Source organism: Callithrix jacchus, chromosome 5 (genome assembly GCF_049354715.1).
Source record: "Callithrix jacchus isolate 240 chromosome 5, calJac240_pri, whole genome shotgun sequence".
Lineage (NCBI taxonomy): Eukaryota > Metazoa > Chordata > Mammalia > Primates > Cebidae > Callithrix > Callithrix jacchus.
Genome location: NC_133506.1, coordinates 26,532,833 through 26,555,663, shown reverse-complemented (window position 1 = coordinate 26,555,663; position 22,831 = coordinate 26,532,833). Strand labels below are relative to the sequence as shown.

Below are 22,831 nucleotides of genomic sequence, written 5' to 3'. Positions count from 1 at the left end.
TGTGCAGCCCTCCATGCTGAAATTCATACAGGGAGGCCCACGGGTACTCGCTGGTAATTCTCTCAGCCAAATGAAAGTGCAGATCAACATAAATAAAATGTTAAGTGAGACCCATGATTGGATTTATTAATCGCTTCCATTCCCAATATCCAGCCTTTGCTATAACATTCCACTGCCCCAGCTCCACCACCTGGGAGGGCTTCTCCTTATGTGAGGCTGGGAAGCTGCCATTTCTTCTTTTCTTCCTCCCACTGATAGACAGCACAGAAGTAAGCACCAGTCCTTTGAGATTGTTTTTCCATGAACATCTCCTTATTTTGATTTCCATTTAGAAGACCTTCTCCCTGACTATCCCTTCCCTTCCCACCGAGTATCCTGTGTCTGTTAATTAAGAGATGGACACCCTTGACTGTTGGATAATCTCCATCAACCAATTATCACAGTGACCTAGGTGGAATTTCGAGGTGAGAACCCAGGGGTGTGTATTCTGAGCATTGATAATGGTGTCTAACCGAGACTGACTTACCATGTAGAGCAGATGCTAGTAATGCTAAAATGCTATGGTTCTTCTTGATGGGAACACTAGGAAGTAGATGTGCTTGTACCCACTCTACAGATGAGAAAAATGAGGCTTTGAGAACATAAGTAACTTCTCCAAGGTCCCACAGTAAGAAAATGGTAGAATCAGGATTCAAACCTAGACCCATCTGATTCCCCAGCCCATGTTCTTTCTAAAACATAATTTTGCTTCCTCTGCAAAGACTTGAAGGATCCCTGAGCTGGATGGCCTTGAAAATATCCAAGTGGGCACAAGACAGGAAAGGCAGGAGGAAAGGTTGGCATCCAGAGTCACTGCGTGGACTGCTTCTCCCAACAGTCATGGTTGTTACTTCTGTCCGAGGTTATGTGGGGTTGTGAGCTGAGCCAGCAAAAACCTTCTGGAGGGAGTCAAGGGACAGACACCAGCATTACTGGAGTTCAGGGATCCCTTTGCCTTTGGTGCCGGTGTTCCAGCCAAGCTGGGATGAACCGCGTTGCTAATGAGTGGTGAGCCACACATGCGTCCGAGCCATTTCAGAGGTAATTAGTTGGGAGGCACTGACTAGATGCTCCCCAGTCATTTGTTTCATTTCTCTATGTTATCTCTCTTCCTTTGGGCTTGCTTTTGAATCAAGCTTCAGGTACAAATGACTAATGAACTAATGACAACACTAATAACAGCCAGACTAATAACCATACTGCTGATGGTGACAATGCTAATTAGCAGAGTGCTCACAGCAACAGACTCTTCTGCTGGGTGCGACCGTTCATCTCTGGAGGGCCACGAGCAGGTGTCCAAGGTGAAGGAGAGCCAGGGAAGTGCCAATAGCACCAAGGGCAAAGGCAGAGACTCATTTAAAAAAAATATGAACTACATTTATGGGAGATTTAAAAAGCACATATTGTGGGTTCACAAAATCTAAGACATGAACTCACTGACAGAAAGGATGAGAAGAGGGAAAGTATTTAGTCTATGGAGCTGAGCAGAGCTCAGTCACCATGTGCTGGGAGCCCCTTCTCCTGATAGAAGGAACCCATCCACATGTAGGCCCTGGAGCTGACTCCTGATGAGATCCAGATGCCCTTCTGCACGTCACCTGAAAGCAACGAACATACCAGGCAATCCAGACAAATCAATAGGCATGAAGACGATGGGAGTTAAAATGGGCAGTGGAGAATGCAATGATGCACCAGGGGTATCCTGCACGGAGACCCTCGAGTCTGCATCAGCGGAATGGGCAGCATGGGGTGCCCCTTGCCACTGCTGTGAGCCTGGAGAAGGCTGCCCTGGGGCTCTCCTCAGCCTCCTGACCCAATCAGCTGCTTCTAGCAGAACAGTGCACCGTTCCTATCAAGGCTGCTGATGGTGTGATTACGATCAATGGGTCCCTTGATATTGTAAGTGGAGTGGCCTCAGTGAGCTTTCAGAAGTGGCTCATACTAGAAGATACACAAAGTTGTGAGCATTTGGGCAGAGACCTCAGGGTTGTGTTGTTTCTGAATAAAATTCCTTAGAAAAAAATTAGGATATCGGAGTTGGCAAAACAGTTACAAACCCTGCAAACAAGCATCCAGGCACTACTGTAGTGTCCTGCAGGCTCTGATGCCCAAAGCCACCCATGCAGTGGCTCCTGAGCACCTACCCCAAACTTTCCAAAGCATACGCCGGCATTCATAAAGGACACAGACCCCAGGACACTCCCTGGAAGTGGCATCATTTCTATAAGTAAACTGCGGGCTTGCAAAGCCCTTCATGAATGACCCCAAAAGGCACGCTGTAACAAACAGAGAAATGCATGCTCTAACAAGATCAAGAAATGTTAGGCTGTGTCCTAAACCATGATGACCGCACATTTCGTTTAGCAGATTCTCATGTATTCTCATTGTGTTTAGCAGATTCTCATGTATTCTATTTCCACTGGGAGAATATCATACCTGACATTGAATTTAACCATTCTAGATCAGATCTATAATATCAAAATGAGTGTGACACCCTTCAGATTGTAACCCACATCTTTCAGGCTGGGTAATTGTTTCTGTGGACTTGAGCATTCTGTATTCCATTAACATGGAGACCAAGTAATGGTGGATTACCACTTTCCATTTCCAGCTGGGCCAGCCTCCTGGGATGTGAGGTCCCAAATCACTGCTGACCAAACCACTGGGCACAGATGCAAGCTGTGTTCCAGCAAGGCAGTCCCCTGCCTAAACCCCATGCCCCCTTTTTCTCCAGATGTCACATTTTGCCATCACAAAGAAGCTGCCCGTCTTACCTGCCCAGCAAAGAGCCCGCAGACACCGATGATGCACAGGATGTTGAATACCGCTGAGCCCACAATGGTGCCAACTCCCACGTCGCCTTTGGTGATGAAGACCCCTGAAACACAGGTCCCACATCAGCCTGGCTGTTCTGGCCTTGTTGCATTCCAAGGTGGGCGTGGGGGACCTCTCATAAGCATTAGATTGTTCTCAGAATCTACAGGAAACAGCCAAGGGGTGGAGAGAGCTTTCTAATCTACAGAGGGATGACTGCTGTTCAGGAGCGTGGTGGGCTCAGGGGCTGGGACAAGTTCATGAACAGTAAAATCATCACTTAAATAAAACAACAGCAGATGGGAGGCTGATGCTCTACTCATTGAGGCCCCTGAATTATCATTGCCTGTGAATGGCAGACAATCTTGGTCTGGAGCCATCTGTTCCCAGAGCCCTTTTCCTTCAGACAGTGAAGGGCTGAGACGTCCCTCAGGCTGTCACCTACCTATGACCGATGTGAACAGCTCTGGGGCCGAACTGCCCGCCGCCATGAATGTGGCCCCAGCCACATCTTCACTGAGGTGCAGGCGCTATAGAGGAGCAAAGACAAAGCACAGGTGAGTTGGGATTCCACCTGGGAAGAGAGGTGACCATGACACCCAAGAATCCAAGCCCTGAGAAGCACAGCCTGGGGCTTCAGTGACAGCAGGACCTATGGGACCTGGGGCTAGTGCTTAGTACCCCTCAGCCTCCTTCTCCTTCTCACAGAGCCCAGCCACTGCTGCTGTACCTCTGCTGACCCAAAGCTCCTCTCAATGTCCTACTCAAGGGGCAGGACTGGGGAGGGAACTGCATGTCCTTATGAGCTAAAGCCTCTTAGGAAGATCTAGGGGTCTTTAACCCAATTCCCCCAGGGTCGGTGCAGATGACAATCAGGAGTGGAGTGGGCCATGGGAGGCCACAGCAGGCGGTAGGTGTGAGGCATGACGGAGGCATTCACCTCTTTTCTATGGGCAGCATTACCCAGTTCCCTTAGTGTGGCAGATTTTCTGATTTTTAAGAGTTGCTGATAATCCAGACTTTTATGCAGGACTTCCTGATTTTTGCAATACTACGACGACCTCAGGCTAAATGAGGCTCGTGGTAACCAGTTTATGAGTCTTTAGGAGGTTATGGAGGCATGTGGGGGTGTGGGTGTGGGAATCACGCTCCTGAAATCCACTCCTCTTCCTTGAGGCAATCTGGAAACCCTGGGATAGGGGGCTTGAGGCTGAAAAGAGTGGGAGTGGGGGCTTGAGGCGTCAGCCAGGTTACCCTGTTTGTTAAACCAAAAGGTGATTTGGAAGAAGCAAGGCAATTATACATTAGAGGCTGGCTAGCAGGTTTGTTTTGCATTTCTGCCTTCAGTCATGACCTAAAAGATATGCTGATGGTTGCCACTGAATAGCCAGTTCTCTCCTGGCAGTCCAAGAGATGCCAAACTTGAGTGACATCTTCCTCTTTCCAGCGGCACCAACAGCTGCACTTCCTTGCTCAGCCATAGAGGGTCAGTGTGGCCCTGGTGTAGGTCACTGGCCTCCATTGACTGACCCACAGCTGACTGCAGGAGGAGCCCTAATTGAGGATTTTGATCTAGGATCCTGGGTCCCTTCGCTGTCAGCTGGACAGCTAAGCTTCACATGGGATGCTGAGCAGACCCTAAGATGGAGGCGCAGATACTGCAGAGTTACAAGGTGTGGCCGTGAGAGGTCCCTGAGCAGTCCTGTCCCATGGAGCTAAGAGTCTGTGAGCGAGGTAGCCTGACCCACAGCGGGCAGCTCCCTGTGTGGTTTGCCAAGACCTGCCAAGAGGTGGGAGCCGTGCATTGCTGTGGTTCTGTCCTGCTGGGGTAGTAGTTGTGTGTGCAGACCTCGGGTTCATGTCCAATTCCCCTTGCTCCTTCTGCCAGCCGGTTTGTTTCTTCTACAGTATCTTCTTACACCCCTCCATCATCCCCCACTCACAGCCCTGGCAACATCTCACAGGACTCTGGTCTTCCTGCCTCTGGACTCCCATCTACCATGACAGAGCCCTCAAAAGCCCTCCCAGCTCCCTCCAGAGCTTTGAATAATTCCTAAAGCCCAGCCTGGCAGGCCGGGCTCCCCGCATGCTGTGCAGGTCCCTGTTCCCCCGGTCTCGGTTCTGTGGCTCAGACTTTCTCTTACCAAAATAAGCTTCCTCAAAATACTTGGCCACTGACATCTTCCCTCTAAGGGCTGCTCTAATCCTGCCCCTGGTACAAGCCCTTTCCTGATCTCTTCCCACCTCTATCCTTTGCAGCATCAGTCTCTCCTTCCCCCACTCTCACTTCTGCACTTGCTAATTCCCCGCCACTCCCTCCAGCCCCTGTGGATGCTACCCTGGAGCTGCTCTGCAGCTAAGAGCACTGGGATGGCATAGGACATGCTGTGTCTGAACTAGTCTCTCCCAGCCCCTGGTACAGAGTTTTGGTCCAGGCAGAGCCAGCTTAGCATTAATGTCAGAGGGGTGAGGAGTGCTCCAGACCTATTGTCACATCCTCCGCTGCTCAAATGTCCCACTGCTGTCCAGGAAGCCTCCGCATGGGTCCCAAACCCTCCCGCCCTCCCCATCCATCCTCATCTTCCCTAGAAGATCCTCTGCTCGGCCCAGGGCTGCCACCTCCAGGTCTTTGGTTCACCTCTGAGCTTTGGTTCATGCTCGCTGCTCTTCTTGGAATGCCTCTCCTTTCCCGCCCTCAGTGCAGCCGAGTCTGTCTACCGTGGCCTATAGGACTTCTCTAAACCCTGCAGATCCTCTCTGCATGTCCTGCAATGATCCCTTGGCTGTTGAAATCTAGGGGTTGTCATTTCACACAAGGATAAAGTGAGGTCCAGACGGGGAAGGGCTTGCTTGTAGTAGGTGCTTTGCAGGCCCCAGGGCCTGACCCTGGTTTCAGCTCCTGGATCATCGCCTTTATCTCCTTCTCTTTCTCCCATTTTCTTTTCCTTTTCCAGAACCCCACACTTTTTCTGCGTTGAACTTTAAAGTATTTGAGACTGAGTGAGAACCTGTCCTGACCTCCAAGCAATGATTTGTTGAACAGTGTGGATTTCTCTCCCCACTCATCTTTCACAAAAGCTAGAAACAGCATCCTTCTGTTTTTCTGCCCCACTCCCAGTTTTAGTCTACAAGCAACCGTGAAATACACAATATCAAATCACTAAAACGTGATTAGGGAAAGTACAGGCAGTAAACAGAGTCTGGGGTGGAGAAGCCCGGGAGGCCGCTGAGGGTGGACCCACGCCATGATACTCTCATCCTGTGAGAAAGTGTAACTCCAGGGAGAATGGATCCCACATCTCTTAGAAAATGTAAACATGTCAGGATCTCTAAATATATGTAAACTCTGACCTCAGCCCACCCACCATTCACAGACATAACGTTTCCCCAGCAATTAAGGTTGTTTAAGGCCCATGGAGCCAACACTGTCTTTATAGGAGACAGGCACGGGGCACCCTGTCTTGTTATACAAATCTTGCTTATAAGACCAGACTCCGGGTGGGAGCAGGGAGAGCCCAGGAAAGGGTGGTTGCTCTTCTGTACCCACCTCTCCGATATGGCTGGGGTTCCAGGCAGTGCAGCTAGTTCTAACAACACCATGACCTGGTCCAGGCTGGACTCTGGACAGTGGAGTAGCAAAAAGTCTGAAGACTTGGAACTTAGGCTGACTTAGGCTCAAATAGTGACTCTATCCCTTGACCCAGGGCAAGCTGCTCAACATCGCTAAGCTCTGATTTCCTTGTTTGTAAAGAGGGGATAATATTAGTCACCTGGCAGAATTCTTGACATGATTAAAGACAAGTAGACATAGTCACACCACATTGCTTAGTGACTGAACCATCTCAGGCATATAGTAAAATAATACCCACCCATTAATCATTTCTTTCCTTTTCCTTCTTTTATAATTTTTTTGTTAAAAGACTGACCCCTGGCTGGTCATGGTGGCTCGCACCTGTAATCCTAGCACTTTGGGAGGTCAAGGCAGGCGGATTGCCTGAGCTCAGGAGTTTGTGACCAACCTGGGCAACATGGTGAAACCCTGTTTCTACAAAAATAGAAAACATCAGCCGGCCATGGTGGTGGGCACCTGTAGTCCCAGCTACTTGGGAGGCTGAGGCAGGAGAATTGCTTGAACCCAGGAGGCAGAGGTTTCAGTGAGCTGAGATGGTGACACCGCACTCCAGCCTGAGCGGCAGAGCAAGAATCCATCTCAAAAGAAAAAAAAAAAAAAAAACTCACCTCTGCCCCCTTTTTCTGCCATTTTCTGGCTCTTCAATTGCCTCTCCCTACAAAGGCGTGGGTATTCACAGGTTCTGTGGATTTCCTCAGCTGAGTAGAACATGTGCTGACAACTGCACTGACATTCCCAGAACATGATTTTCGTATTCATACCAGAAAAGTTGCATGGGAAAGAGAGAGAGTTGTTTTGCTCTGCATGAAGAGTAAACAACAGAATGGTGGTATTTCAGAGATCACAAAGGACTCCAGTTACAGGTGAGGAACACCTCCTCCCCTTCAACATAAGGTGGCCCCACTCCCAAGTGGGATTCCTCAGACAAAGGGCTTCTGCACCTGCCCACTGTGTATTTCAGATGCAACCTCACTTATTCTGTGCTACTCTGGAAGGAACCCCGCCTGTGGCCTCTCTAAATAGGGTTATTGTGGGACGCTTTTTATTTATTTAAGTATCAAACACTAACTTCCAGAATGTAGAAGAAACTGCTTAGGGTATGTGGCTCTCTACGTTTGTGGTTCTGGACCACGCAGCATCCTCAGCATCACCCAAAAACTTATTAGAAATGCAAGTTCTGCCCCCTCCCACTCTCCCAAGACCTACTGGATCAGGTACTCGGGGGAGAGAGAAGGAAAGGGAAGACACAAGCAGGTTTGAGAACTAGTGGCATAAAGAAACCGAGTTCTGGACAGGAGAGGTGTCTGGGGGAGATGCCTTTGGAAAGGGGGGTTCTGAATTTTAAAATAAATAAATAAATAAATAAAATGGAAGGTTTTCAGGTAAAGGAAACTACGTTTCCAAACAGACAAAGAGATAAAAGAGGCAGGAGAATGAAAGAGTTCTAGATCTGCTGAATACTTTCTGATGAAAGGGGTTTAGCTTTCTGTTCAGCCTGGCATTCACCACGATGATTTCTGACAGGGACACTTTCCTGATCTCTGTGGCCAATTCTTTCATCTCAGCACTTCCTCTTGGAGCATTTCTGTACATATACAGAGAGAGGAAGCGTGGCAAGGTATGTGGTTGGAGGTTTTTAATCCTCTGAGGACCCCACAAATCATCAAAGGAGAGTTATGGAGGCAGAAAGAAATGCAGGAGAGAGAAGTGGAGGAAGTAACAGAAAGGAAGAGTGAGTTTAAAAGGAAAAGAAAACGGGGAAGGAAAATGCAAATAGCACCCTTCGTTAGGTCTAAATGGAGTTGGGGTGGTTGGTACTGTGGGTTTAAGTCTGATTATTGATTGCTGTCATGAAACACTCAGTGCTGATGGCACTTTTGTGCTAATATTGCCCATCGCTCTCCAACCTGCTGATGCCTGCTGTTCCCACCACAGCTGGCATGCGGGGGCTCCCCAGGACCTTGGTGAGGAGGTGCAAACAGTACAGGACACAGGTCCTGTTCCCGGTCTGGCTCAAACATATTGAGAAATGAGGCACGTACCTCGCAGATCTTTTCCAAGGAAGGGACGAAGAAGTCATCACATACAATGGCCAGCGCATAGAACATGTATATGGCCTGGAAGAGAGGAAATCAAGGGGTTAAAGTTAGAGTGAGGCAGAGTCAGAAAGGTGAGGGTCAGCCACCGTTCGCTTCAATAACGTCTTCTGTTGTCATGAATTTGCCACCTTAAAAACCAAGTCTTTGCAATGCCCACAACACCCCTCCGAGACCTGGTCCCAGCGTCCTCTCTGACGTTATCGTCTGCCACTCTCCTTTTGCCCACCTTTTTTCCCACGAAACATGTCACAGATTCCTGTCTCAGGGCCTTTGCATTTGTTCTTCCCTCTGCCCAGAACACTCTCCCCCCAGATAGCCCACTGGCTCACTCCATCACGCCCTTCAGGTCCCTGCTCAAATGGCAACCTCTCTCTCTGACTCCTGCTTCTCTGTATTTCATTTATCTGTTTGGGTTTTCCTGGTACGTTACATGTTAAATTAGTTCATCTATTTTCTATCTCCTCCACCAGAAGTTCATGAGGATATGATGTCATATAATTAATTTCATATAATTATTGCCATATCCCCAGCAGTTGGCACAGGGCCTGGTATATAGTAAGTGCTCCATAAAGGTATGTGGCATGAGGGAATAAATAAACGAACACTTCCAACTGAACCTGCTCACTCACTGATCCCCGCAGGACAGCTTTGCAAACTTGCTTCTGCATCTTGGTCAGCTATGACCAGGGTATCCCCTGGAATTCTACCTTCTGTCCAGAAATTGCTTCTCCACTGTGTCCAGCCCCATGTTTCCTCTCTAACTAATGAAGTCTTACTCGGATTCCAGTGTTGATTGACTGCTTAGCATCCTTCTCCCACTCTTTCCTAAGGAGACCCCGATTTTGTCCAAATACCCACCATGCCCCATGTGGAAGCTGACCCTATCCTTTTCGCTAGGGGTGGATGCTGACTGGCCAGTCAGTATGTAGAATCCCTTAGCTGTGGCTATTGGTTCAGAGATGAGCACGTGAGCTAGGCTGGCCCAATTAGAGAGCAGGAAAGGCTTTTAGTCCTTGCCAAAGGGAGCCATTTCTCACCCTCTATTTCTGGTTATGGACAAGGAAGCTGCAAGCCCTTATTGCCATTGGCATCACATTGAAGGAATCTGACTTGAGAGGAAATTGACCCTGAGTCAGAAAAAAACTAAACCCTTGATAATATCACCGAGGCCTGGGTCAAGTGCCCACCCCACCTCTTGACTTCATAACATACTATGAGCATTGTTGAGGCGGGTTTGATTTGGAATGTCTCGGTTCCTCGCTTCTCAAAGCATCTAATAGGTGTGGTTCAAGTTCCAGCATAGTCAGCAGAGACATTGCTTTCATTTATTGACCTCCCACTATCTTTCCCTGTTGAGAAGTGCTCCTCAGGATGGGAGTCCTAAATCCCTTCCTCCTCACACAGAGCACAGACACAGGAACCAGGATAGCTGTAGAACATCTATGCCCTGTCACACAGTGGAGATTCGGCGATAGGTCTGTAAGGGGCCAAGCAGAGATAAATGGAGGAGCTGAGGGAGAGACGCCCTCTTTTGGTGGATATAAACATACGCCACATCTGCAGTTGCTAGAGGTAGCTGTCACATAGAGAAAGCTTGCCTGTGACGAATGTTGCTCCCACACCGAGAAGCCGATCCAAGAGATGGGACAGGCACGTGCACACAAACTCATGCATACCCACATAAGCATGCACGCACGTGTGCGCGCACACACATACACACACGTACACAGAGGTCCCAATGACACCATGTGACTGGCCCCAGCTCCAGTCTAAAATCAAAGTAGACTTTCCAATTTCATGCTTTTACACTTAAGCAGTTTTAAGTTTCTGTCACTTGCAACTGTCCTTCATGAAGCCTTCTGTGGTCGCCCAAGCATGAAATGATCTCTCTTGCCTTTGACTCTTGGCAGTTGCACTAATGTAGCCCCGGAGTCCCTGCTTTGTATGAGCTGGTTTGCTTTCCACATATATATTTTGTCTCTTCCGTGAGATCATAAGAGTCTAAAGTGTACCTTAACGCTAGATCCTGTAGAAACATCGGACAAATGCACAAAGCCATATGCATTACTATTTTCGTTCCAAAACTTCTGACTACAATAAGTTATCAAACCTAACAAAACATACCTTGGGGAATGGGGTACATAAACTATAGTTTATCATTCAATAAGATGCCCTTAAAAGGAATTGTGTAAATCCAATATGAAGTGACAAGGAAAGGCATTCACAATACACTGCTAAATGAAAATCAGCATTGCAATATCTTTTTTACTAAATAATCTATGTATATGTGTATATACACACATTATATATTTGCATATAAGAGTTTGTGAGGCCATTAATCAAAACAGTAGCTACATTTCTCTCTCAGTTCATGTGATTCTACCTGCATTTTATAATCCCTATCTATATTTTGTAACATTTTCACTCTGAATTCGTATTTCTTGTGTAACTTTTGTAGGTGATGGGGGGTTTCAGAGGGAAGAACTCTGTTTTATACTTCTCTAATCTCTGAGGGGCCTGGGATGCCTGGCATGGAGAAGAATCTCAAAATAACTCATTAATTGATCTATTCATAATCTTCACAAAATTATTTGCCAATGGGCTTTAAAAAATGTCAGTTAAAAATAATTCTTGCTGTATTTTGTATCCTGGGAATAAATCAGAAACTACATTCCCAAATTGCAGTGGAATCAAACCCTTTTTTGCTGTACAACTTGGCTGACCCAGTGACATGCAGATTTTAAGACTAGCTTTGAAAGGACACTCACATTCAGTAATTGGGATGCAGAATTGCACATTTGTAGATTAATCAAGATCTAAATAAGCTGTCCATAGCTGACATATTCAACTCACTGAAACAGCCAACACTGCTTAGAAGTCCATAAACCATCTCACCAAGAATGCGTTCTGATATTATGTATTGATCTGGTTTGTGGCAAGAAATCCTATCTAATACATGGATAATATCCATGCTTAGAGGGGGCTGAGAAATGAGATCTGCCAAGGACTTGGGACCTTCGAGGGTGATGGGTATCGAAAGCTGTGTTAGTTCCCGTGAGCTGGGCAGCATGAGGTTGGGATGCTCACTATTAACCAGACGCCCTTTGACACAGCACCTCTGGGCAGCCAGAGAGGCCTGCAAGGTGATGGTGATATTGATGGTGTGTAGCCTAGACCATGAGCCCTTGCCAGCTGCAGAGCCCTTCCTGGCACCTGAGGGTGGGCCTGCCATTCTGGGTACAAAACAGTCTGCTCTAACTCTCCCTCCTGTTACCCACTGGAAAACAGGTTCCTGCCGCACAATCAAAGAGAACAAAGGGACAAAACAAAGGGTTCAAAGTCGAATTTTAAGATGCAGAAAACCTACCAGGAGTGTGACGTTGATGGTACTATCAATACAACTGGCACAAATATTTGTAAAAGAGTAAGTAAGGCATCTTTAGATCACTTTGACCACTCTTATATTTTCAAAGGATATATTAATATCATTGATGATAATAATCACATTTGCCATCATGTGTTGAGCTAGGAGTTCCAGGCATGCTCCAGGTATCTTGCCTGGATCTTCTCAGTTATTCCAAATCTTGTATGAGACAGGGAGTTACTGGCCCATTTCCCAGACAACTCAGAGAGTGTGGGAACTTGCCCAAGTGCACATGGCTAGCAGATGGCAGGGCTTAAATTTGACCCCAGGACTCCCTCTAAGCCTTCTCATGGAGCCCAGCTAACTCCCTGCATAGAGATTGTTTCTGGTTCCCCACCCCGTCTCCACTTTTTCTGATTTTCAGCTCATCTACTAATCAGCTGCCTTCTCCAACTGCAGGCACGGAGGGACGTTTTTGGAATCCCGTCCATCCACTTTTTGAGGCCGTCTGTTAGAGCCATTGAAGTTCTTTATTCATATTATTATTTTAACAAGGTGCACTACAAAATATGAGACAGATTTGAGCTCCCAAAAATGCATGGGCTGGCCCAGCACCCTGAGGCAGCCCAAATACCGTGTAACTCACCCTGGAATCCAAGCCCATGGCTCAGCTACAGCAGCCAGTACAAGTGAATGTGGGGTGCCTTCTGGAAATGATGAATGATGGGCGTCTAGAGAAGATGGGGGTCTTTTGGAATTTCAGCTTCAGTCTCATGACCACAAGGCTTCTCTCCCGAGGCAGACCCTCGGAATGGGAGTTTTTGCTCTGACATTGATGGAGTGTAGCCTAGACCATGAGCCCTGTTTTATGTTTGTTCATGTATCTGGCCTCCCTTCTACTGATGGCAGCTGTATTCTCACATGTTAATATCCTCTCCACCCAAGCGTGGGCTCTCTATGTATGAAGTGATGGATCCCAAGGAGGGTGTTCATGGAGTGGCTGGTGTTGCCTTTGTTGTTGTTGGTGGTGGTTTGAGTGTTTTTTGAGGCAGGGTCTCACTGTGTCACCCAGGCTGGAGTGCAGTGGGGCACTGCACTCATGGCTCACTGCAGCCTTGATCCGCTGGACTCAGCAATCCTCCTACCTCAGCCGCCCGAGTAGCTGGAACTGCATGTACGTGCCACCATGCTCAACTTTTTTTTCTTTAAATATTTTTTTTAGAGACAGAATTTCACCGTGTTGCCCAGGTTGGTCTTGAACTCCTGAGCTCAAGTAATCCACCCACTTGGGCCTCCCAAAGTGCTGGGATTGCAGGTGTGAGCCACAGCACCTGGCCTGGTGTCATCTAGCAAGGGAGATGCCCCAGTAGCATGGGCAGGACACAAGCAGCTGCTAAAAGCAACACAGCCTGGAGCCTTGGAGGAAGCAGGGCACAGTTGAGGGATCTTCCATTAGGTCATAGACTTGACACTTCCAAGCTGTGTGACTTTGTGTGACTCTTCTCACCTTGCTTAACCTTCAACATGAGCCTTGTCACAGCATGCTGTCTAGTGCTTACAAGACTGGTAGGAAGTAAATGAGAAGCAATGAGCAAAGGGGCATAGATACAGCACAGCCCCTCATGCACTGCCATTGTTGTGGTAACAATAGTGATGCTATGAGAACGTGCCCAAGCTAGCCGGAGGAACAGAGACTTGCAGGGTAGAGACAGATCACCTCAGTCATCCCAGCTAGGGCTGTCAGAGATCAGCTAACCTGAAGACATGCATGAGAAAGCCCAGCTGAGACAGGCCCAGCTCAGCCCAAGTTGCATAGTTCAGCTGAACCCGAACAACCCATGAGCCAATGAATTGTTTATTGTATGTCAATGAAGTTGTGAGGCCATCTGTCACACAGTATTATTGTGGCAATCAGTGTGTTGATAGTGTCCTTTCATGTACAGGTAACAGATACAGCCCATATCATAAAAAGAGCCACAGTGAAAAGAAACAATAATGAGTAACTTCCGAGAAGCAGATTCGAAAAACTCCCAAGAGACAAAATGACAAAGTGGAACTTCCAGGGATAACTCCTCTCAGCTGAAATAATATTTATATGTTTAAAGCCTACATTATTCAGAGGCCACCAAGGAAAATGATTCTGTTCTGAGGCAGGCATGCCTTAGGATTTGAAGGGTTATTTATTTATTTATTTTTCTGAGACGGAGTTTCGCTCTTGTTACCCAGGCTGGAGTGCAATGGCGCGATCTCGGCTCACTGCAACCTCCGCCTCCTGGGTTCAGGCAATTCTCCTGCCTCAGCCTCCTGAGTAGCTGGGACTGCAGGCACGCACCACCATGCCCAGCTAATTTTTGCATTTTTAGTAGAGATGGGGTTTCACTGTGTTGACCAGGATGGTCTCGATCTCTTGATTGACCTCGTGATCCACCTGCTTCGGCCTCCCAAAGTGCCGGGATTACAGACGTGAGCCACCGCGCCCGGCCCTAGAGTTATTTATTTATTAATTCAACAACAATGTGCGCAACACCAGCTCAAAGCCAGATGCACTGCTTGGTGGGAAGTGTGTAGGACTTAATAAGTTACTGTCCTTGAACAAAGAAGAATGGCCTGAGGTCCAGTTGGAAGCACCCAAGGTAAGAGGATCACCTTAACTCAGTGCGTCGATCTTAACATGGAGTTCTGTAATGTGGCGGACACTGTTGGTGGCCTATTGGTTAGTCATCAAACCTTTCATTTTGCAAATACAACTTCAGTGTTGTTCTGAGTAAGAATTCTGGCCTTCTTGGATCTACTCATGGCCATGTGACACAGTTTTGGCCAATGGGAAGAAAGCACAGATCCACCCTGTCTGCTGGCCTGCAAATTGGATGCGATGTCTGGAATGGCAGCAGGCATTTATGACATGAGATGATAAACCTGAGAATGCACACCAACATGCTGGGGCCAGCAGGTGTCATCTGGACTAATGCCTGAAATCAGCTTCTTCTGTGTTTCTAACTACAGGGGAAAAGGACTTCCTTAACTTGCGTCACTCACTGTTAGCTGCGGGTTCTGTACTGGAAGCCATGTGCTTCCCTAACTGATGTGGGCCACGGAAGATATTATGCTGGGTGGAGGCAGTGCAAGTTGAGAAGACAGAGGAAGTGGCTATTGACCCAGGAGTCTGAGAAATAAATATTCTCTCATCAGGTAATTTCAAAGGTTGATGGAGACTAATAGAACTAAAGAACTTTGGGTACTGTGGTTAAACCAAAAAACACCCGAGATAACAGGAAATCACCATGACCCGTGACTTAACAGAGGTGAGCATGCTCTAGCTGGAATGTCGATCTACATACGGGCTTCTGAATGCTGAGGGCAAATGTGTTTGAATGGCAGGACTGTAACTCTGATGTTGTACGCGGCGTCGACAGTCAGCGGTTTTCACAGGCGATTTCTTTTTACTAGTCATCTGCACTCCCGTCTCTCTGTCTTTAATTTCAGTGAAGGTGTTCTGGAGAAGCAATTCTTAGGGAAGCTCCACAGAACTGTGGCCTTGGTGGAAATTGTTCTAAATCTTTAGTCTCCCAGGGAGCACGGCAGGAATAATAATAATGATAATACAATATTCCTTTTTCTCCTCTTTTTCATAGGTTCAAGTGATCACATATAATTAAGCTTGGAATAGAAGAGTTATTTAAAAAAAAATCATTTCCCCCCATTACAGGCTCTGTATCTAATAGCCCCATGAGGCCAAGGTGGAACTGACCATGGAGCTGCTGTCGGGTGCTGCTGCCAGTGTGAATACCGCTGTTCTGGAACCATTCATTGATTCTGGAGACTAGAGAGAAATGCTCAGTCTCACACAGTCCAGGTTTTGAACAAGAAGATTCAGGGTGGGGCTTTGCAGGGAAGAGGAATGTAGCAGAAGGCTGTTGGTGCCCCTTCCCTTTACCATATTCTTCAGGCCTTGTTAATTTAGAGAGCTACGTTGACTTTTAAATGCCAGAATCTGCCTCAATTTGTTTGAAGACTTTTGATTTAACCACATGATGAAGTCAAGAAATGCTTGAAAATTAACATCCATGGGAGCCCTCAACTGATAAGAGTTGGCACACCCCTGAGTGGGCGAACTCTACGTTGTCTCCAGAGTTTCCCAGCTGAATTAAGCTTCAGGTGCCCAGAATGCTGTGTTGCATTGCTGGCTTGGTTATGCACCTGCTCTTTTTTCTTTTTTGGAGATGGGGTCATACTCTGTTGCCCAGGCTGGAGTGCAGTGGCAAGATCATAACTCACCATATCCTTAAACTCCTGGGCTCAAGGCATCCTCCCACTTCAGCCTCCTGTGTAGCTGGAGCTAGAGGGATGCCACTGTGCCTTGCTAATTTTTTTTTTTTTACAAAACCTTTTTTTTGAGGGAATCCTCCTTATGTTGCCCAGGCTAGTCTTGGACTTCTGGGCTCAAGCGATCCCCTCCCTCAGCCTTCTGAGTTGCTGGGATTACAGGCTTGAGTTGCTACACCTGGCTTAGGTCATGAACCTTGTATTAGCAACTTTCACTTTCCTGTCTCACTTCTTATTCTCCTACTGAAGTTTTCTTCCTCTTTTCCAATATCACTTTCATTTAAATCCTTGTCTCAGGGTCTGCTCCTGAGAGAACCCACATTAAAACAAGAGGAAAGTGAGTTTAAAAAGATTGTGAAGGAAATGAAATACAATCTGAAATCAAAATGGGCCACTCCCAGAAACAACTGTCTTCCTAAGTTGTATGGGACCTTCTCCTAAGTCCCACCCTATGGTTATTTAGTCATTCGGCGTTGGGAAGGTCTTTGGGAGCCATTACTAGCTGAAATGGTTACCTTGCAGGGACTCAAAGTCAAAGGGAAATGAGCATATGTGAATGTACCTGAACCATTAACATAAATCCTTCAATTATTTTACTTTAAAGGAGTTTAAAGGTGCCCAGATGTGTCCTTGGCAATTTAGTGTTCTTAAAGGTCACCATACTGGGGTCCCTGTTTTGGAGCCTTGGGAATGAGAGATTTGCCATCTCTGGAGAAATGTTGCAGCAGGAAAAGGACCTTTCAGTTTCCCCTCTTTGTTCTCCTTCTTTCTCTCCTCTCGCTCCCTCTTCCTCATTGAAGATGCCTTTTTCACAGTGTCCACTTGCTGAGATATTGACTCCTGTGTTACTAGGGAAGTCATTTATTTCTTTTGGTTGTCAGTTTCTTGGGTGATCATTGCTGCTTCCCCTCAAAATCCACCGAAGGAAGGCTCTTGGAACATGGTTTGTGCAGCTGGGCTGATGCTGATGTGCTCCCTGTAGGGATTTCCTGTGAGTTTGGTACATACCTTCTCCATTTACCTTCCCATCAGCAGCAGGGGACAATGGGCCTCATCCAGTCTCACGGGTGGGAGCCTGAGGCACACAGAAGTCCAGCAGCTCAGGCCACATGACCAGTAAGTGGCAGAGGCAGGATTTGAACCCAGGTGACTCACTGGGTTCAAATCCTGACCAGCATACCACACCACAGGCATTCCAGGAAGAGGAGAGCGTGCTTTCTATTTGAGGAACATCTGTAGCTCTAACCTCCACCAGGCCTCAGATCCCCTTCTATGGAGGCCTCTGTTAAGACTGAGGCTCTTACCCTGGGGTCCATAAGCCCCTCAACCCTCTAGAGAGCACTCAGAAAGAATTTGTGAATTTGCTAATTTGGATGGGGACAAATTACATCTTTGTCCTCACTAACCTCTAATCGGAATTCAGCACTTCCTTCCACTATGAATGCAGGCAATATGCCACAGTAATACTGGCAAGACCTGGGAACATGTCCCCAGCAGAAATCACAGATCTTTCATATCACATTACTGGTGTTGCAGAGACCTCAAATTATCATTTGGGTTCATTATTACTTTGAAAATAGGTAGCTATGAGGGTTAATGCTAGACCTTCTATCCAATGCATTAACAAAGTATTCTATGTTACTATATCACTTCATGTGTCCAAGAGTCACCAGAAGATCCAGATAAAATGGAAATCTCTAGCATCACTCCAGAAGATCTATTTAGCAGTCTGGGTTGGAACCCAGGAACCTCCATTTCTAACCAGCACCAGGTGGTGCATGGGAATACTCGGGGGGACAGCCTTGTACATTTTCTGGTCTGTTTCCATAAAACCCCTTGAGAAGGGGGTCAGTGATATGGTTTGGCTCTGTGTCCGCACCCAAATCTCATGTTGAAGTGTGATCCTGAGTGTTGGAGGAGGGGCCTGGTGGGAGGTGATTGAATCATAGGAGCAGACTTCTCCCCTTGCTGTTCTTCTGCTTTTTTAAAAGTGTGTAGCACCTCCCCCTGCTTTCTCTCCTGCTGGCCATGTGGAGATGTGCCTGCTTCCCCTTCACCTTCTGCCATGATTGTAAGTTTCCTGAGGTCTCCCTTGAAGCAGAAGCCTGTACAAACTGCAGAACTGTGAGCCAATTAACCCCCTTTCTTTATAAATTGCCCAGTCACAGGTAGGTCTTTACAGCAGTTCACAGGTAGGTCTTTACAGCAGTGTGAGAACAGACGAATCCATCCAGAATAGTGGGGAGGTCTAGTGTGCCTGTCAGGGTGTGGGCAGAAAGTAGCCACCAACTCAAAAGGATTTGACCAAAGAGAACTCTTTTCTAACTGAAGAGAATTTAATGAAGGGCTTATTTGCAGCAGTGCAGTCGGGGTTAGGGGAATCAGCAAAGATGGTGGAGGCCCCCTGAGCCTAGCAACAACGGGAACCTTTGACCTGAGGTGCAAGAGGACATGGGGTTGCTGCAGCCTGGTGAGTGTAGGGAAAGGGGTTAATAGCACTTAGATTATCACAGGAGTGGAGTGAAGCAGCTGCTGCCAGACTCTGGAGAGCCAGGAGGGAACAAAAGGAAGTGCCCTGGCCTCTCACTCTTTCTGCCTTCCCCGCTTTTGTCACAGCTTCCCATCAGTTGAAGTGAAAGCCAGAGGTGTGGGAGCCCTGAGAATAAGGTCCTTAGAGGCTGGTCTCCCTGTCCAGGGCAGGGCAGATAAGAATGATGAATGGGAGAGGGGCTGGAGCAAGAATAACCACACAGGAAGCTTGGGAAAGGATGGAAAGGAGAAAGGAGGCACAGGTGGGAGAGGAGGGCCACAGGAGTGGAAGGAACAGGTCCTCAGGTCTAACTCAGCTTAAAGACGTCAGGCCTCTATCACTTCCTTGCCCTCACTGCTGATTTACTAAGGCTCTCAGTAAGTACATGTATGATGAAATCGTGGTAGAGAACAAGTACATGCAAAGCAGCAGGACGCAGAAACATAAAAATACAAGCAGTGTGTCAAGAGCAGGAAGCGGAAGAACACTGACATGGTATCTTGCACTTTACATCCCCTGTGGATTCGTGCCGCCCAGAAGTGCTGGGGGCCGGCCAGGGAAGGGCAGGCCCTTTATGGCTGGACAGGGCTGACCTCCCACAGGGGTTCTCTGACACCCCTTTCTTGGGTTCCCAAGCTGCATTGCTTCCTGGAGTTTGCAAACCATTTTCATTTCTAAGTCAGCCTATTTATTGGTATTATTAAATAAGACACAGGAAAGCAAACTTGGTTGGGGAATGGGAAGGGCCAATATCTCTGGGAGGGGCTGGGTAGTTAAAAAAGCCTCTCTGTATCTATTTCTCCCTCTATTTCAGTCACTGTTCATATATACATAGTATATATTGTATGTATCAGCATACACAATATTGTATATATTTCCTCATATCTATTAGTTTGGATTAAATGTTTTAAAGTATTTTTATTGTGGTAAAATAGACATAATTTACCATTTTAATAATTTTTAAATGTACAGTTCAGTGGTGCATTTATACCATGAAACCATCATCACCATCCATCTTCAGAGCTTTTTTCATTTTCCCAAATTGAAACTCTTTCCTTATTAAACAATAACTCCCCATTTACCCTTCTCCTTAGTCTCTGGTAACCATCATTCTCCTTTCTATGAATTTGACTGTATTACGTACTTCGTACAAGTAAAATCATATGATATTTGCTCTTTGGGGACAGGCTTATTTATTAAAGGTTCATCCCTGTTGTAGCATGTATTAGAATTTCCCTCCTTTTTAAGGCTGAATAATATTCTATTATATGTCTATACCAAATTCGTTTATCCATTTATCTGTCTATGGATGATCTGTTTCCACCTTTTAGCTGTTGTGAATGATGCAATATTCTTTGAGTCCTTGATTTCAATTCTTTCGGGTATAAACCCAGAAATGGAATTGCTTAATCATGTGTAATTCTGTTTTTAATTATTTGAGAAATTGCCATACTATTTTCCACAGCAGCTGCACCATTTTACATTCCTAACTATAGTGTAAATGGGTTCCAATTTCTCTGCATTCTTGCCAACACCAGTTATTTTCTGGTATTTTGATAGTAGTCATCCTAATGGGTGTAAAGTGGTATCTCATTTTGGTTTTAATTTGCATTTCCCTAATGATTAGTGATGTTGAGCATCTTTTTATGTGTTTATTGGCTATTTATATATATCTTTTTTTGCAGAAAGGTCTATTCAAGTCCTTTGCCCATTTTGAAATTGAATTATTTGTTTTTTGGTTGTTGACTTGTAAGGGGTCTTAATATATTCTGGATATTAACCCCTTATCAGATATATGATTTGCAAATATTTTTTTCCATTCTGTGAGTTGCCCTTTCACTCTGTTAACTGTGTCCTTTAATAAACAAATGTTTTAATTTTTGATGTATCCAATTTATTTTTTGAGCCATTCTAATGCAGGTGTGATGGTCCATATATCTATTTTTCTGCTGCAAAGAGAAGATGATTGAGACATAGTTTTGGATTTGGCTACAAAGTTTATTATTTTCTTTTCAATTGTCAGGTTTTGGGGATAGATATGCAGGTTTGTTACACGGGTAAATTGCATGTTATGGGAGTTTGGTGTATAGACCATTTAGTCACCAAGATAATAAGCATAGTACCTGATAGGTGGTTTTTTAGTCTTCGCCTTCCTCCCACCCCCTACTCTCAAGAAGGCCCCAGTATCTGTTGTTCCCTGTTTTGCGTCCATGTGTACTCAATGTTTAACTCCCGCTTATAAGTGAGAACATGCAGTATTTGGCTTTCTGTTCATATTTTTGCTCCAGCTCCCTCCATGTTGCTGCAAAGGACATAACCCTCATTCTTTTTATGGCTGTATAGAATTCCATTGTGTATGCATCCCACATAAAAAAATCCTGTCTACGTTGATGAGCAATGAATTTGGTTCCATGTCTTTGCTTTTGTGAATAGCGGTGCCTGCAATGTCTTTATGGTAGGGCAATTTATATTCTTTTGGATGATTTATAAAATATTCTGTATTTATATGCTGGGTATATACCCAGTAATAGGATTGCTAGGACGAATGGTAAGTTCTGTTTTCAGTTCTTGAGAAACCTCCAAATGGCTTTCCACCGTGGTTGAACTAATTTACATTCCCAGCAGCAATGCATGAGCATTCTCTTTTTTTTTTCTTAGAGATTACCATAAATATTGTTAAATCCTTTTCTAAATCTTAATCACTATTCTTCTGGCCAACATACATATGGCATACCAGAAAATTTGCCTCACAAATACAGCGAATAGCTGATGAAGAATAATTGTAAAAGTTGGTAACTATAAATCTCAAGACAATTTTGTTTTTGGTTCGCTTTTCTCAAATTTTATTTTTTATATATTTTGTTAGCTGTTGCCACTGTTATGAAATATTAAAATGCTTCAAGTTGATGCCACTGTTCTGAAATAATAAAGTGTTTCTGTCTTATTTTAGGAATTTTGTGCTATTAATTATTTCATATGCTTATGTTACAGACCATTTTTATAGTTATTTGAGGAGCATTCTCTTTTCTCCTCAGCCTTGTCAGTAACTTATTTTTTGACTTTTTAATAACAGCCATTCTCTGGTATGAGATGTTATTTAATTGTGGTTTTAATTTGCATTCCTCTAATAATTAGCGATGTTGAGCATTTTTCATGTGCTTGTTGGCTGTGTTTTTATGTCTTAGAAAAGTTCATTTTTGAAAAAGTGAAGTCCCCTGTCACTGCCATCCCCCTGAAGCCCTGCTGCCAAGAATGATGGAGAAGCAGAACTGTTTCCTGGTCACCCTCCCCTGGCAAGCACACACATACTCTGTGAATCACGGTTCTGAAGGAAGATACCTTCCTGGTTTGAGTCCATTAATTCTTTTCCAAGGAAGGGCCTCTCTTGTAGAATAAGGAATGTTAATTCCTCCTACATCTGTATGGGTTTTCTTCTTTTTCAAAGTATTATTACCCAGCAGAAGTCTTCATTTGATGTGCACAAGAACAGGCATAGATGATTGAAGTTTTTTATCCCCATTCTGTAGTTGAGGGAAAGAATAATGGGCACAGGGTGGAGGTAGTGAGCAATGAGCAGTCTGGGAGTCCCTGTTGTTGTCAGAGGCTGCTGCCTGGGCTGTGACCTCAACTGCCCACAGGAAATGGCAGGGTGTAGGAATGTAGAAATGAATGAGGTAGGGCCCACTGCTCACTGAACAGTGGAGGCCCATCTTTGACTCTGCCAATTGTTCCAAGAGAATATGAACTTGGTGTGGTCATAGCTTCTGATTCTTCAAGAAAAGCTGCAAAGCTAGGCTTCTAGATACAATCTCTTGATTTTGAGTAGTGGACACTAAGTAGCCACTCTGATCTCAGCTCCTTCTCCCTTGCTGCTGCCTCTGTGCCAGGCCCACTGGCCTCTTGACTGTTGCTTGAATGATCTTGGGACAGTTTAGTTCACTTCTGTATTCTTAGTTACAGAACAGTACCTGGCACTCTTTTTGGAATTTGAATGAATAAATGAATGAATGAATGAGCTCTTTCAATGGGCC

The 22,831-nt window shown here is 45.8% G+C and overlaps 1 protein-coding gene across 1 annotated transcript in view; it reads right to left on the bottom strand.

Annotated features, from left to right (window-relative positions):
• SLC24A3 (solute carrier family 24 member 3) overlaps window positions 1–22,831 on the bottom strand; it is a 518,474-nt gene that overhangs the window by 130,930 nt on the left and 364,713 nt on the right. The window contains exons 4-6 of the mRNA XM_017971984.4: window positions 8,527–8,601; window positions 3,299–3,383; window positions 2,814–2,917 (exon numbers count right to left, since the gene is read on the bottom strand). Of these exons, the coding sequence (XP_017827473.2) occupies window positions 2,814–2,917; window positions 3,299–3,383; window positions 8,527–8,601 (264 nt within the window). The remainder of the gene's footprint in view (window positions 1–2,813; window positions 2,918–3,298; window positions 3,384–8,526; window positions 8,602–22,831) is intronic.